Below are 14,779 nucleotides of genomic sequence, written 5' to 3'. Positions count from 1 at the left end.
AATAGTTAATCTTTTACTCTCTGGGCCCCCCATGTGGACTCAGCCTCTGGCAGCTGCCTGCACTGATGAAAACCAAAGACTTGGGGGTGGCCGTGGCCTGCGCTCCTGGGGCAGACCCAGTGGGCTCTCCCCAGAGCAGGAGAGTGAAGGTTGCAGGAGCTCATCGCTGAGCTTGGCCACGGACGCCACTTGGTGCCTCGCGGGTGCCAGCCAGGGTGGTGGGCGGCCAGGCCGTGACTAGCCCCTTGCTGCTGCCCGTTTCCTTTCCTAAATGCCATCCCTATTCAAGGTCCAATCCCATGTTCTGTGACCAAATAATTAACTTATATTTTGTGTGTTTGGGTTTTTTAAAAAAATGAATAATTTTAATAATTAATCTTTCACTGGTTTTCCTTTCAGGTGTTAGAAGATAATGACTATGGCCGAGCCGTGGATTGGTGGGGCCTTGGGGTTGTCATGTATGAAATGATGTGTGGGAGGTTACCTTTCTACAACCAGGATCACGAGAAACTTTTTGAACTAATTCTAATGGAAGACATTAAATTTCCTCGAACACTCTCTTCAGATGCAAAATCATTGCTTTCAGGGCTCTTGATAAAGGATCCAAATAAACGGTAAGCCACAAATAACACGCAGGGGGTGCTGATGAATGTGGTTAGAAATTGTGATATGGAAATTAAGTCAAACATAACTAACTCCAAGAAGCAATGTATTTGGTGTACACATCTTCCCACGGAGACGCTGACTTATTTTTAACTGCATAATATAGAACATTTCAAAGATTTCCTCAACTCTTACCTAACTTGGAAGTTTGATACAGATTTTACCAAATAAGGATTCTGAGAGTGTTATGAGCAAACAATTTTTTTTAATTGCCATGGTGCTTGCTGTTGTGGAGATAGGAGGATCCCTTTTTTTTTCCTTTCAGTCTCTGGCCCTTGATGTCTATGCTGATTTCTGTTATAAAAAGGATGGAACTGTCTTTTACTCTCCTCCCACGCCAACCTGTTATCTAACTACTTTTTTGTTTGCCGTTTGAAGATAATTCTTTGCCATGAAAAGATTAATGGCAAAAAAAAAATCTTTACATTCTTTGTGTTTCTATTCTCGTAGCAACACTGTGACCTGAAGAATCCTCAGCTCTTTGCTTAATGAGCTATAGTATTCTTTGTTCATATTTATGTATTTATTTACACATACATTTTATATATCAGACATAAAATTATTAATTTTAAAATATCTCTCAGGAGTTCCCGTCGTGGCTCAGTGTTTAACGAATCTAAGAACCATGAGGTTATGGGTTCGATCCCTGTCCTCGCTCAGTGGGTTAAGGATCTGGCATTGCCCTGAGATGTTGTGTAGGTCGCAGACACGACTCGGATCTGGTGTTGCTGTGGCTCTGGTGTAGGCCGGCAGCTACAGCTCCAATTCAACCCCTAGCCTGGGAATCTCCATATGTTACGGGTTTGGCCCTAGAAAAGACAAAAAGACAAAAAAAAAAAAAACCTCAGTATATGTGTTTATATGCACATGTATATATCCACTGTTCCATCTACATATATACACATATTGGCATTTCTCTGAAAATCTCTTAGATTGTAAGCTTCTTAAGTGTATACAGTTTCAAATTTTGGTTGATCTTTTGTAACATCTCATAATGTAAACACCTTTTTACTTTGTGAAGAACCATTCAAGTGTTGTGTAGTCGTCGTAACTGAGATCTTAGATAGGTGCTGCTCTCGGTTCCATTTGATGAGAAAATGAAGCCCAGAGATGGCCAAGTGATTTATCCTAGTTCTCATATAAAATTCATGTAGAACAAGAGTAGAAATCAAGTTTCCTTTGCTATTTGGATTTCTCCTGTATTTTCTTTACAGTGTACCGTTTTCTTCAGGTTTTGAAATATGTTCCATGTGATGTGATTATTTCACAAGTATTGTCACAAGTGGTACTTGGCTGTAGATAATCTTTAAACAGAGCTAGGATTTCCATTTTATCTATTTGGTATTTATTTATTCTGTCTTTTGCCTTTTAGGGCTGCACCCATGGCATATGGAGGTTCCCGGGCTAGGGGTCCAATCACAGCTGTAGCTGCCAGCTGCCAGCCTACACCACAGCCCACTGGCACGCCAGATCCGAACCGCGTCTGTGACCTACACCACAGTTCACGGCAACGCCGGATCCGTAACCCACTGAGCGAGGCCGGGGATCAAACCCTCAACCTCACAGTTGCTAGTCAGATTCGTTTCTGCTGCACCACAAGAACTCCACTATTTGGTTTTTAGATCTAATGTTTGCCTTAGGTTTCAAGGGCAGTGACTTTTCAACCCATCTTTTTCTTCCGGCTCTTTCTTCTGGCTTTCCTGTCTGTGTCTCATTCATTTCTTTTGTTGTCATTTTGCCCACTCCAGCCCTGTAGCCCCCTCAAGGATAACACATAGTAGGTATTTAATAATTGGTGAATACATGTGAGCTACCTTTCTAGAATGTTAGTGACTTGTTTGTGGCCCAGGACAACTCTTAAAGTTTTGTCTACCCAGAGGTTGGTATTATCTAAAGAAATTGATATTTTTAAACTATCTGTTATTTCCTTTTAAGGTAGATATGTCAATCCCTCCCCTGCTACATTAAAACATTGAGAATGGAAGGATGACTAAGATGAATAGTCTCTGCTCTAGATGTTCATAGAATCCTAGGTGCAAAACGTATGTTCAGAGATGCTCAGGTGAAACAACATGCAAACGCCATTGAAATTATTAGCTGTCTAAGGGATTGGAAGACTTGAGTTGGCTCATGAAGGAGTGGAATTTGCAGTTACATTCATGCAGAGAATTTTACATGTAAGGAACAGCTAGGATTCCAGATGCACATGGCCTTTGAGAAAGTCAGCACCCAGAGAGTAGAATGTGAGTTGGGTAAGACTAGGAGATAAAGCTGACATGTTCGATTGGAAGGACCTCATGTTTTTCTTAGAAAATATTTCACCTTTATTTAGAAGGAGGTGAGAAGCCACTGAATTATTAAAAGTAAGGGATGGTGTAGTAAGATTTGTGTTATGAAAAGGTAACTGGCAGCTTTGCCATAGATAGAGTGCAGCAGTGGGAGGTCAGGAGCAGGTAGGCAATTTAATTAAGAATCCGTATGGAACTGTCCAGGTAAGAGATGGGGTCTTTCCTAAGCAGTGGTAAATAGCATTAAATAGAACTTTGTGAAATTTGTAGAAATGGTGAGGAAGTGGAAGGAGTCGGGGATGCTCTGAGTTTTCCAGCCTGGATGACTAGTTTGGAGAATGGAGTATTACTTTTTTTTAAATTTTATTGGAGTATAGTTTATGTACAAAGTTGTCGTCATTTCAGGCATACAGCATAGTAAAGCCATTCCTTTATACGTATGCATATATATATACACATAGCCATTCCTTTTCAGATTCTTTTCCCATAGAAGTTATTACATCATATTGAGTAAATTTCCCTGTGCTCATCCTTGTTACCCCATCTATTTTATTTTATTTAAAAATTTTTTTTCATTCTTTTTTTTATTACTCAGTGAATTTATTACATTTGTAGTTGTACCATGATCATCACAATCTATTTTTATAGGATTTCCATCCCACAACCCCAGCGCATCCCCCACCCCCGAACTATCTCCTTTGGAAACCATAAGTTTTTCAAAGTCTGTGAGTCAGTATCTATTCTGCAAAGAAGTTCATTGTGTCCTTTTTTCAGATTCAACATGTCAGTGATAGCATTTGAGGTTGGTGTCTTGTTGTCTGACTGACTTCACTTAGCATGATAATTTCTAGGTCCATCCATGTTGTTAAAAATGCCGGTGTCTCGTTCCTTTTAATGGCTGGGTAATATTCCATTGTGTATATGTACCACATCTTCTTGATCCACTCCTCCGTCGATGGACATTTAGGTTGTTTCCATGTCTTGGCTCCCTCATCCGTTTTATATACAGTAGTTTGTTTATGTCAGCTCCAACCCCCTAATTTATCCCTCGCTCTCCACATTTCCCCTGTGTTAAATGTAAGTTGTTTAGAAATCTTTGAGTCTGTTTGTGTTTTGTAAGTTCTATTGTATCATTTTTTTTTAGGTTCCTCATATTAGTGATCTCATATAATATTTGTCTTTTACTTCACTTGGTATGGTAATTTCTAGGTCCATCTACATTGCAGCGCATGGCATTATTTCATGCTTTTCTAATGGCTGAGTAATATTCCATTTTCTATTTGCACCATGTCTTCTTTATACAATGAGAATGGAGTAGTATTAACAGCGGGAGTAGTCGGAGGAGGCTTGGTGGGGTGGATGTTGATAATAGTTTTGGGTATACCAAGCTGAGGTTTCTATAGAAAGCCTAGATGTCAGGCAGGCAGCTAAAATAATACCAGTGCTTAATAGAAATACAATAGATGAATATATGGATCAGGAATCTGTAGATAGCGAGGAGGCAGCTGGACTCATGAGAATGATAGAGTAGAATATAAAGAGAAGAAGACCTAGAACAGAATCTTGTAAAATGTCGACGTTTAAGAGGTTGAAAGAAGGGAAAGAGCCAACAGAAGATGGTAAAAAATCTTTGGAAACAAGCAAATGTAGCACTTATGGTATCTATCCCTCCTCGTTATTCCTATTCAGCTATTTTACATACTGACTTTTTTTTCTGGTACTCTGCTGAATTGCTGTCAGTTCTCTCCAAGCGCTAGCTGTCATCTTGCTCTTATTCCTTATTATTTATTACTTTATGATTACTCTATTAGTATCTCCTTTAGCTTCCTGGGCAAATTTTGTAGGAAAAGCATCACCTTAAGTTGTATTCAGTAACACAAGGAAAATGTAAATTCCATGATATTTCCAATAATCCATAACCCATAGTAGCTGAGGATTCATTTGGCTTTCCATTATGGGAATTTGATACTCTTAAACAAAAATATCCTAGTGAAAATCATATTTTGATATTACTTTGAAATCTTAAATTGTATATTAGGGCGTCATTGCCATTGAAATTTTTGACAGTTTCACACTTTAAAGAAGCTCGTGTTAAAGAATTTCTCCCAACTTCTAAAATGGCAGCCTCAGATTGTATTCTTAGACTTTGTATAGTATTCGTGGTCTATACTTAAGATTTATATGTATTTATAAATATAGATTAAATGCTGGCTATATCCAAAGCCAAACTATTGCTAGAGAACTGAGAAGTGACAAAAAAAAAAAAAAAAAGAATAACCAAACCTGGACTAAAATCTTTTATTAATAAAATAATTGTTTCTCCATTCTAACTCCCACCTCATCTACCATCTCATATATAATTCAAATTGAAAACATTATTGAAATAAACAATAACATAAGTGTAATAAACTACTTCTGAGTTTCGATTTTTCTCATGCATACTACTTTGATGCATACTTTGAAATGTTAAATAATTCTTTTCAGAAGCATTTTTTCTGGTGTTTTTGCTTTTCTGGCTCCCTAAGCACAAGCTTAAAATGCTTTTTGGATAATCCAGGGCTGATCTCTCCCCTCAAAAGAATTTGCATTCTACCAGGGGAGAGACAAACTCAACTTAAAATAGAAAGAAAAAGAGTGAGGCCAGGAAGTGCCTAGTGTTAACTAAATACAGAGTTGCCAGTCTGAACGTTCCAAATATGAACATAAGTATTATGATCTAAAAGTGCCATATCAGGGGTGTGGTTTATTCTATGTGGACCTTGAGATAGGAGACCTAATTAATGAGAACCACGGATCGTCCCTACAGATACTGAGATACCAGCTAATGGTTTTATTTTCCATTCTGACAGTGTGTCAGAGGATCCTGGATTGTTCCAAAATTCGTTAGAATTGTATAATTGTTTGTTTTCTAGGACCTACTTGTTGTTCTTCCCACCCAGTGCTGTGTTGGGAGTTGGCGTTGTGTACCAGCTTATAATAGCTAGTTGTTAAATTTCAAGAATTTTGTGAACTGGTTGCTTAATACAGTCATTATTAAAAATTAAGTTATGCAAACTTACAGTTAAATCAAGAACATTAATTAACATCAAAGGGAAAAAGAATTAAAATCCATTGCTCTCTAACAATGTTAAATTTTATGTGTGCTTTTGAGGTAACGTATATTTTGCTCCTGTATTTTGAGGTTAGAAATACTGCATAATGTTTTGCTTCTGCACATCTCTTCCTTCTGTGTTGAGTGACATCAGGTTGGTAACTAGAAGTTGGCCACAGTGGGAGTATTTATGTCACCAAAATTGGCAAATACGGTAAAGTTGGGGCTTGAAGTACTGTTTTGTTCTTTGTTTCAACTTAAAGTGATAGGGAAACATTAATAAGTTTAAATTTTTTTCAAACTTCAGTCATTGTTTATTAAGATTTGCTTTTTCCCTGTATCAAATTTGAAACTTGATTACTCTAATAAAGTCAGTATTAAAAGATTTTATTCATGAGTAAATACTCAATTTTAAAATATTAATTTCTTTGTTTAAATTATAGTTGATATACAGTATTAAGCCAATTTTTTCTGTACAGCAAAGTGGCCCAGCCATACATATATATATACTTCCATCATGTTCTCCTCCATCATGCTCTCTCCCAAGAGAGTGAATATAGTTCTGTATGCTGTACAGTAGAACCTCATTACTTACCCATTGTAAATGTAGTAGTTTGCATCTGTTCGCTGCAAACTCTCAGTGCATCCCACCCTGCCCTCCTCCCACTTGGCAGACACAGATCTGGTCTCTCTGTCTGCGAGTCTGTTTCTATTCTGTAGGTAGATTCATTTGTGCCATGTTTTAGATTCCATGTATAAGTGATGTCATATAGTATTTGTCTTTCTCTTTCTGCTTTACTTCACTTAGTCTGAAAATCTTAGTTGCAGCCAAGTTATTGAAAATGGCATTTTTCTTTTTTATGGCTGAATAGTATTCCATTGTATATATGTACCACATCTTCTTAATCCATTCACCTGTCAATGGACATTTAGGTTGTTTCCATGTCTTGGCTATTGTGGATAGGGGTGCATGTATCTTTTCAATTATAGTTTTGTCTGGATAATAATATGTCCAGGAGGGAGATTGCTGGTAATTCTATGTTTAGTTTTCTGAGGAACCTGCATGCTGTTTTCCATAGTGGTTGTACCAATTGGCATTCCACCAGCAGCGTAGGAAGCTTCCCTTTTCTTCATACCCTCTCCAGCATTTATTATTTGTAGACTTACCAATGATAGCCATTCTGATTGGTGTGAGGTGGTACCTTGTTGTAGTTTAGATTAGCATTTCTTGAATAATTAGTGTTGTTGAGCATCTTTTCATGTGCCTATTGGCTATCTGTATATCTTCTTTGGAGAAATGTCTATTTAGGTCTTCTGCCTGTTTTTCAATTGGGTTGTTCCTTTTGTTGTTTTTAGTTGTATGAGTTGTTTGTATATTTTGGAGATTAGGCCCTTGTTGGTTGTATCGTTTGCAAAGATTTTCTCCCATTCTGTGGGTTGTCTTTTGGGTTTTTTTGTTTGTTTTTTATGGTTTTCTTTGCTGTGTAAAAGCTTTTGACTTTAACCAAAACCAAAACAAAAACTTTCAAGTTTAATTAGGCCCCCTTGGTTTATATTGGTTCTTATTGTCGGTATGCTAGGAGGTGGATCAAAGAAGATATTGCTAATTTACATCAAGGAGCATTCTGCCTATGTTTTTCTCTAGTTTTAGAGGATCTGGCCTTACATTTAGATCTTTAATCCATATTGACCCTCTTTTTGTGTGTGGTGTTAGAGAATGTTCTGATTTCATTCTTTTACACCACTCCTGGAAGAGACTGTCCTTCCTCTGCTACAATACAGTTTAAATTTTAAAATCTGTTGTATCTGCATCTGTTACTTTGTGAACAGCACAAAAATGAGGAACTAGTCTCCCACTCTTGCAGAGCTCTCAACCATTCAGCAAAGAAGTTACTCACATAACTGACAACTTAAATTCTGACATATGTCTCTGTTGTATCACTTTCATCTTAGTCTTTACCATAAACAGAAATATTAGCCAATATTCATGTCAGAACTACTTATGAGTCAGTTGGTGGCTTTGGAGTTCAAATCCAAATGTTTAATTTATAATAACAAACATTGTATGTTTTAGTATTCTTTGTAAATTTTGTGCTTCACATTTTTATATCATTAAAATTAAGAATAAATGTATAGATCACATGCATTATATCTGCATAATTTCCCCAGACAGCTGATTGTTAAGTGCACATCATCCCTAACCATGAGTAAGATCCAACGAAACTTGCTCTATCAAATTCATATTTAAATAATTGCCTTTATTTTCTTTTCCTCATTCTTTCCCTGCCGTTTCTTTTTTCTTTTTTCTCTTTCCCTCGCATCTTCCTTCTGTTTTGTTTTTCTCCTTCTTTCTTCGTAATGACAAGTATGCACCGTATGAAATTGAGAAGGCAGAAAGTACCTGAATTTCATGTTGTGTCAGGTATTAGTTGAAGAAGAGTACCTTCAAAGATGGGATGGGTGTATTTTTAAATTTTTAATTCACATTGAAACTTGCATAGCAAATTACATCTCAGCGATATTTCATGGATTAAATTTGTCATTTCTATGGAAATTCTTTTGAGATATGAAAATAGTCCAGAGTTTGTCTGTCAGCAGTGCTCTCCAGATTGTTCTTTCTAACCAGTCATCCAGTATTTTTAGAAGTTTTAAGTGTGCATTTTGACTAGAGTCATTCTAAAATAAATTTAGTTTATAGAACTGACAGTAGCTACCATTTATTGTGCTAGATACTTAATGTTATTTCTAACCCTTGCAATAATCCACCAGGCTGGTATTATTATCCCTACTCTACAGATGAGAAAACTGAGATTAAGCAACTTTTTCATTGTCATATATCTCATGAAGTCCAGAGCTAGTCGCCTGTTTCAGCTTTGTCTCCAAAGCCTATGCTCTTTTCAAATACCATCCCATCCGGAGGCTAGTTATTGTTTAATAGCATATTCGGATACATAGATCTCACGGCGGAAAGCTTTTTATTTTTATGGTTATTTTTCATAAGAACTATTTATGCACAGAAAATTACATTTCACAAAAACCGTTTCGCTATGCCTTGGGCTTATGTAAATGTCCTGTACTCATTTCATGTTATTTCTGTCCTCACAGCCTTGGTGGAGGACCAGATGATGCAAAGGAGATTATGAGGCACAGTTTCTTCTCTGGAGTAAACTGGCAAGATGTATATGATAAAAAGGTAGGTTATCTTCACGGCATAGTGTTTATTTTGGCCTGACAGAATGAATTTACAGGACAAAAAATTTAAGTGAATTAAACGGAATGATGTAATGATATTTTTCATTTTTACTCTCATTTAATGGAATATTGAACTTCTTAGCATGCAATTTTATTGATATTTTTGACGCCCCAAATGCGTTTTTAAATTTTATTCAATGTGATCATTTTTTTATCACAATAATTTGTTAGTTTACATCTCAGCATTTCCTTAATTCAGAAAAAGTAAAGACACTCATATTATTCTTGAGGAAAACTAACTAGAAAATCATAATTTAAAACTTTTTTCTATGCTTTTCATTGTAAAGTGAACTCTTCATATTTATTTATACAGTTTCTCATTTTAAAAGGAATTTAAAGCAATTTGGTTTTAATATTTAACAAAGCAATAAATTTGCCTTCTTGGAACTTCTCAGTTATTTGAAACAGGACTTGAAGATCCACAAAATGAATGCTGCAAATTATGTAATTTTCTTTTTGTTGTAATCTGCTTAGTACTTGTTTTTAATCCTGTAATTTTTATTTAAGTGCAGAAATAGGAAGCATTACATCTGTTCTCTCTTATAAATTTTTATTTTATTTTTACTACTTCAGATATTGTTAGTACAGACACCGATTTTGAGTTTTTGATTTTCAAATGCTCATATAAAAGTTTTAGTATGAAATTTTTATGTAATTCCGCATTTAAAATTTTTATCCTGTCATTTTGTGTAGTTTGTCCTTCCATTTCACTATGTTCCAAGTTTCCATATTTTTTCAAATCTTATGTCAGTCAGCAACATTTGTCTGTTTTGTGCCAGATATTCTTCTTCATTAATCCCTAAAGTAAAGATCGGATGATGTATGAGTTATGAGGAAGTAAGACGAATACTTCATTTTTGTATTATGTTACGGTAATAGGGAGCGTGGTGATTTTCTAAGCATTTCTTATAACTAGGTGTTTAAAATAGTTGCACTGTGTCGACGACTTCTACTCAAACTTCAGTCCAATTAAACTCACACATCTGTTTCTCCCATGTGTCAAGCGCTGGGGTAAGTACTGGATCCTTCCCAAACCTTGTGAGAAGCACGTGACCATTCTTAAGTGTGCTCAGTGTTTTATTAGCGTCCTGTAGACAGTTTTACATCCACTTTGTTATAACCCTGATCTTTATGAGTCCGTCCATTCGGAGCCCCTTGGTGCAGTGTGCTGTTGATAACGTCGGTACACTATAAAAGGACCTAAAACAGATACCCGAGAAGCGTCAAGATCTTGTTTTATCTCCTAGAAATAATAGATGGTCAGAGGCACACAGGGTTACAAACTGCAACTAAATATCCCTTTGATACACCCTGTCCTAGGAGGACCTCACCACCACCAACAGTAATACCAGCCTATGACAGAAAGAAAAGTTTGTTCAAGAGACAGTGTGGAGCGCGAGTGTGGCACTGCTAACTTAAAGAAGGGGCGAAATGTGGACTTTGTTCAGTCGTCTTAGGAGCGTAAGACAGGCTGCAAAGGTTTCCTCATCAGTGTTCAGCTCCTCGCGTTAATTGCCGTTCGGCCTTGCCTAGGGAATGCTCAGAGAACCCAGCTAGCACACAGTGAAGAAGCAAAGCGTATCCTGCCTGCTCCACTGGGCTGACCATGCCCAGGGTAGAGGTACTATTAAGATCTCTGGCAGCTCTCCTGTGGCCCATGGAACTGGAAAAGCAAGCAAGTAGAGCAGGAAAAGGGGCTGCCAAAGCATAGCTGTAGATAATGTCTGGAGAAACGAGTGTAAATTGTTAGAATTTTGATGAAAATGGTTGCTACTTAATTCGAGCAAAGGTGTTCAGTATCTTGCATGAGGAAGCACAGCCATAGCAAAGTTTCCACTGATCATCGACCGATGCCACCTATGGGTTTACGCCAGGGATGGTGGGTGATATCCTGGATATTGGATGAGGCGCTGAGGTTTTCTGCCTTCTTTACATACTTGCAGAAGAACCTCCTTCCATCACCACTCTTAAATTTTGAGACTCTTTCTGAAAGGCTGTGAAAATACAATTGGACTTATTTGAGTTTGCATTGTATCGCTAACAGACAAGGAATTAATTATAGGAATACTAATGCCAGTAGCTATTTTAATGAATTCAGTTGTAATTCTAGTGCTTTCAAACATTTTTAAGGGGCCTTCTGTCTTTAAAATGTGTGATTTATTCATAAATGGTTAATTCATCTCTAAAATCCAGTTTTTATTACAGTATTATTAATATGCTTTGGGAGATTTACTATTTTTGTAGATTTATTACATGATTATTGGCCGTTTTGCTATAAATTATTGTGGCAAACCTAGAGATGAAGGCACATGTAGAGATACCGGTATTTTTAGGGGAAAGCTCAATCTCTTCCTAGGCAGAGTGAAAAACGAGTTAGTGGCTGCTTCGGAGATCATCCTGTCCCAACTCGGAAGACCTCAGTCCTGGAATGTGGAACTTCTCATCCTGGATGTGCTGCTTCCCTCCTCTGTGGAAATGGACAAGGTGTTTTATTCACACATAAAATTACGATCTTTGAAGTGTCTTTAAGCTTTTACATTCTCTGGCACGAGGTTTTATAGTACAAATTTATCTAGTTAAATTTCTGTATAGGTTTTATACTCAGTTGGTCAACTACAAAAAAGTCTGCCGAGATTTTCTGAGATTGTGTTCAATTTATAGAAAAATTAGGGGAAGAGTTGGCGTTTGAATATGGTGTCTATACCTCTCCATTTAGGTAGATTTTTAATTACTCTGTTATGTTTCATAATTTTCAATGTGTAGGTCTTATCCATATTTTGTTAAATTTATCCTTAAGTTTTTTTTTTGTTTTTTTTTGTTTTTTTTTTTGGAGAACTCAGGTTTATTACACCGGCAGGCTCAGACGAGATCGCTCTCCAGAGTCTGAGCCTACCCTTAAGTATTTTATGTCTTCTGATATGAATGGTATTTTTAAATTTCATTTTCATATTGTTGTGAATAGAAATATAATTAATTTTTGTGTATTGACGTTGCTTTTAGTTCTAGCAGCTTTTCTGTAGATGACTTAGGATTCTCTGCATGATCATATCTTCTGTAAATAAGAAGCTTTACCCCATTTTCAATCCGTATGAATTTTATTTCTTTCTTTTGCTTTATTGTATTAGCAGGGACCTTTCTATGATGTGGGGTGGAAATGATGAGAGTGGACACTCTGGTTTTGTTTCCGATCTTAGGGAGAAAGCATCTTTTACCACTAAATAGGTTGTCCATCACACCTAGCACTGAAATCTTTGTTACTGCATGTCATCCTTCAGCAAGCGAACCCAAGTTCAGTGGCGAAGAGGTTGATCCCACACGCAGGAGGGGGAAGATAAAAGAAGGGCCCAAGGAAATTTGTGGTGCCAGAAAGTAAAAACACAAAGGAAGGTAGGACACAGGAGCCAACTTTGACTAATGAACAGCGCTGAAAGCTGGAACGATTTCAGTAGCAGAACAAATATAGTATTATATATGCACCAGAGACTAAGATACGTATTCTTGAGTCCCGAGTGCAAAAATTAATGATTAAACAAATAAAATATTGAGAAAGGAACATGTCTTCCCTAGAGATGAATTTCAGTTAATAAATGTTATCAAGTTTATCAGTCTTTCATTGTCTTTTTCTCTTCTTCTCTGCAGGAAAAGATTCTGGAGTTATTTTGGTTGCGTTGGGACCTAGGGCAGAACACTCTCTTTCAATTAGATCTTCTAATGAAATTTTCTGTTCTTTCTCTTTCTTTTTATGAAAGATAAAAGGATAGAGTACAACACAGTACAAACTCAGGAGTCAGTATGTCAGGATGCTTGCAGGCCTGTCCCCTCCATAGCATACCCAAGGAGCCATATTTGTTGTTTTCATAGCTTCAAGGAACTCTTTGCACACTCACATTTGGAATTTGTTTTTCCTCTTTTTTGATCTTCTTGTTCACTGCTTCTTTCAGTTTTTCCCCAGCCCGGTTGGTTATCCAGAGTATGATTTTCAAGGTCTTCACTGTTTGCCTCACATTTTCTTGCCACAGTCAAGTCGCAAGAGAATTTCTGCCCATGCATGGACCATGGATTCAGGATCCGCACCCTTATTTCATTTTTTTGAGCAGCAGCTACAGATTTGAATAGCTCATTTAGCTCTTGGAACTCTTATTTCTTGTCATATGTCTTCAGTTTCTTTTTGGCTTCCCGTTGTGCTGCCTGAGGTGGATTTTGTTAACCAAATTGAACTCGATGAGTGACAGCCTTGATAAACTTTTGTGGCTTTGCTCCTATCTTATTCTGTGGGCCAAAAGTTTTGTCTCCAGAAAACTTTCTTTTTCTGTCCCACCTTTTCACTTCCTCCTGCCTGAGCAGGTGTGGTGGGGGTGGGGGCGGGGGCATTGTGGAGATGGTTGGCACAGCCCATACTTTAGAACAGCTGGACACCATCAGAGGATCTGGGCCCATGGCAGGAGGAGAGGAAGACACAGTGCCTTAGTTTCTTGGTCACTGACCGTACCTTACTTTTCTCTGACCCATTGGTAATACTGACTCTTGGTAGAATCTGTGACCCATTTTCATTTAATTCAGTTATTTATATAGTTGGATTTAAATCTTCCAGCTTTATATATTTTTCTTTATCTCTCTACTTTTGGATTTATTAAATATTTTTATGATTTCATTTTATCTCATCTATGATCTTATTAGCCATACTCTTTTTTTTTTGTCTTGAGGTTGTTTTAGAATTTTCCATATATATGTTCTAACTTATCACAATGTACATTCAAGTGATATTATAACCATATCACTTTCAGTAGCATAGTTCTGTTTCCCCTTCCATTCTTTATGCTATCATTTTTGTGTTTTACTTTCTATATTATAAACATCATGATACATTGTAATTATGTTTAGCTTTAGACAATTGCATTGTAATGTGATGAGAAAGTCTGCATATATACTACTAGTGCGTCTATACACTCTCCAGTCCTTTATGTATGTCTGTGTTTCTATCTGGTATCATTTTTTATTTTTCGCCTTCATTGTTTTGCTTTAGCCTTTAAGACTCATTTAGCTTCAGATCTGAGACGTGATCTCCCTGATTTGGAAATATTCATGGAAAAAAGAATGAATTTAGAGGAAATAATAGGCTTGGAATTGATGGGACTATAAGAAGAGAGGAGACCAATATGAGAATAGATAAAGTAGTGATGATTGAAGTGCATGGAGATATGCTGAACCTGGGAAGAACCAGCAATTTATGGTAGATAGAAAGTGGATGCAAAATGTGGAGAAATGGGCCTATTAATTTGATGTAGCTTCTTGATACTTTGGCTCATGTTTGTTTGGTCCACGTACTTAGCAGAATTATAAATCTCGAAGTAGAAGAATAAGATAATATGACTAGACATTTTCAAGTTTTGTTGGTTATATACTTTTAGGCACAAGAATTTGGGAAAGAGAATCTCACTAAGAGACGGATGGAATTATACAAGAGTTAAGTAGTAGCGTCCACTGA

General features: G+C 36.9%; 1 protein-coding gene across 8 annotated transcripts in view; it reads left to right on the top strand.

Moving 5' to 3' along the window:
* The window catches only part of AKT3 (AKT serine/threonine kinase 3), a 300,281-nt gene that overhangs the window by 241,975 nt on the left and 43,527 nt on the right, over window positions 1–14,779 (top strand). For all 8 annotated transcript variants that reach the window (XR_002336106.1, XM_021063994.1, XM_005667942.3 and 5 more), the window contains 2 exon segments: window positions 400–614; window positions 9,148–9,235. Coding sequence is in view for 7 of the 8 variants with exons in the window: in XM_021063994.1 (XP_020919653.1) it covers window positions 400–614; window positions 9,148–9,235 (303 nt within the window). In the remaining variant the exon portion in view is untranslated.

The sequence above is a fragment of the Sus scrofa genome, chromosome 10, assembly GCF_000003025.6.
Source record: "Sus scrofa isolate TJ Tabasco breed Duroc chromosome 10, Sscrofa11.1, whole genome shotgun sequence".
In the NCBI taxonomy this organism is placed as follows: domain Eukaryota; kingdom Metazoa; phylum Chordata; class Mammalia; order Artiodactyla; family Suidae; genus Sus; species Sus scrofa.
Note: the sequence above shows the minus strand (reverse complement) of the source record. Positions and strands in the feature narration are given on the sequence as shown.